General features: G+C 55.7%; 1 protein-coding gene across 1 annotated transcript in view; it reads right to left on the reverse strand.

Moving 5' to 3' along the window:
* Positions 1–105: 105 nt before the first annotated feature.
* SGCA (sarcoglycan alpha) overlaps positions 106–1,669 on the reverse strand; it is an 8,824-nt gene continuing 7,260 nt past the window's right edge. Inside the window, exons 7-8 of the mRNA XM_023746317.1 lie at positions 341–703; positions 106–156 (exon numbers count right to left, since the gene is read on the reverse strand). Coding sequence (XP_023602085.1) covers positions 126–156; positions 341–703 — 394 coding nt within the window. The 3' untranslated portion in view covers positions 106–125. The remainder of the gene's footprint in view (positions 157–340; positions 704–1,669) is intronic.

A 1,669-nucleotide genomic window follows, 5' to 3' on the forward strand; every position in this document is an offset into this window, starting at 1 on the left:
ACTTCAGAGGCCAGGGTGGCCCCCTCATCTCAGAATGATCTGGTTTGTCTATGCTGCTCATGGAGGTGGAAGGGTCCAGCTTGACAGGGTAGGGGACTCCCACCCAGCCCCCCGCTTCCCCTTACTCACTCAGAGGTGGCCAGGTCTCTCTTCAGCCTGTGGAAAAGCAGGGGGAGGGGTTAACTGTTATCCACAACCTCCTCCCGGTGCCAGGCAGGACCTAGAAAGGGGCCCCCTCTCCCTTCCTGTCTGAGTACCTCACTCCCTGAGGGTCTGGGTCCCCACAGAGTACAGGTGCCACAAGGAGTCCCACAACCTGCCCCCTGTCCGCCACACTCACCGTCCCTCCCTCCGGCAGCACATGACGTAGGCCAGCAGCAGGGTGAGCAGCAGGGCCACCAGCAGGGGCACCAGGAGGGTGACCAGTGCGTCGGTCAGGAAGTCTCGGGCCACGGCCTCGGTGGGTGGGCAGAAGAAGGGGTCACGTTCCAGGATCCCATCGCCTGGGGTGGGCACCTCGTCTGCGGGCTCCGGCACTGACTTATCCACCTGTTCAGAGAGCCCAGCACTGACCCAGGAGCAGCTGGATGGACTCAGAGACTGCCCGGGGGAGCAGGGCAGTGATCCCGGGGCGCCACTATCTACTGCCCCATCCGACCACAGGAAGGGGCAGCTCTGGTGACCCCGCAGGACAAGCACTGAACTAGGAGCCAGGAGAGAGATTCTCAGAGAGGCAGGGCTGCACAATGGTTAGAGTACACTCCAGGGTCCGACTGCCTGGGTTTGCATCCTGACTCAGACAAGTGCTTGGCTGGGATGACTTCCCTGTAGGGGCATCAGCTCCCCAACCTGTAAAGTCGGGTTGCTAGCAGTGGTGCCTGTCTCCTGGGGCGGCAGTAAGAATACAACTGGTTGAATGTAGTGTCCAGCACATAGCAAGGGCTCAGGAATGTGGCTGGTCACCTTCCCTGGCTGCGCTGTTGGCCAATTCACAGTGACGGAGTAGGCCAGGGACCTGAGATACCTCAACACCCAGAGAGCAGTGGTGAGTGAGAACTACCTGCTCCTCACCGCAGGCAGATTGACTCGGAGACACCTTAGAACAGCGGTTCTCAACCTGTGGGTCGCGACCCCTTTGGGGGTCGAACGACCCTTTCACAGGGGTCACCTAAGACCACCGGAAAACACATATATAATTACATAGTTTTTGTGATTAATCACTATGCTTTAATTATGTTCAATTTGTAACAATGAAAATACATCCTGCATAGCAGATATTTACATGACGATTCATAACAGTAGCAGAATTACAGTTATGAAGTAGCAACGAAAATAATTTTATGGTTGGGGGTCACCACAACAGGAGGAACTGTACTAAAGGGTCGCGGCATTAGGAAGGTTGAGAACCGCTGCCTTAGAAGGAAGCAGACAGCGGTCACACAGAGGCCCTTGGTGAAGGAGCTGCATTGTGGGAGTTATTTGGGGACTTCAAGAGCCAGAGATCTCTGGGTTATGGACTCTGTCGCCCTCTTATGGTAGAAAGTGGAAGTGTGTGTGTGTGTGTGTGTGTGTGTGTGTGTGTGTGTGTGAAAGAGGAAAGAAGGGGGACAGATAATCAGAGAAAAAAATGGAACAGAGAGACTGGGATGGGTAGGGGCAGGGAGCAGAC

The sequence above is a fragment of the Myotis lucifugus genome, unplaced genomic scaffold (assembly GCF_000147115.1).
Source record: "Myotis lucifugus unplaced genomic scaffold, Myoluc2.0 scaffold_655, whole genome shotgun sequence".
In the NCBI taxonomy this organism is placed as follows: domain Eukaryota; kingdom Metazoa; phylum Chordata; class Mammalia; order Chiroptera; family Vespertilionidae; genus Myotis; species Myotis lucifugus.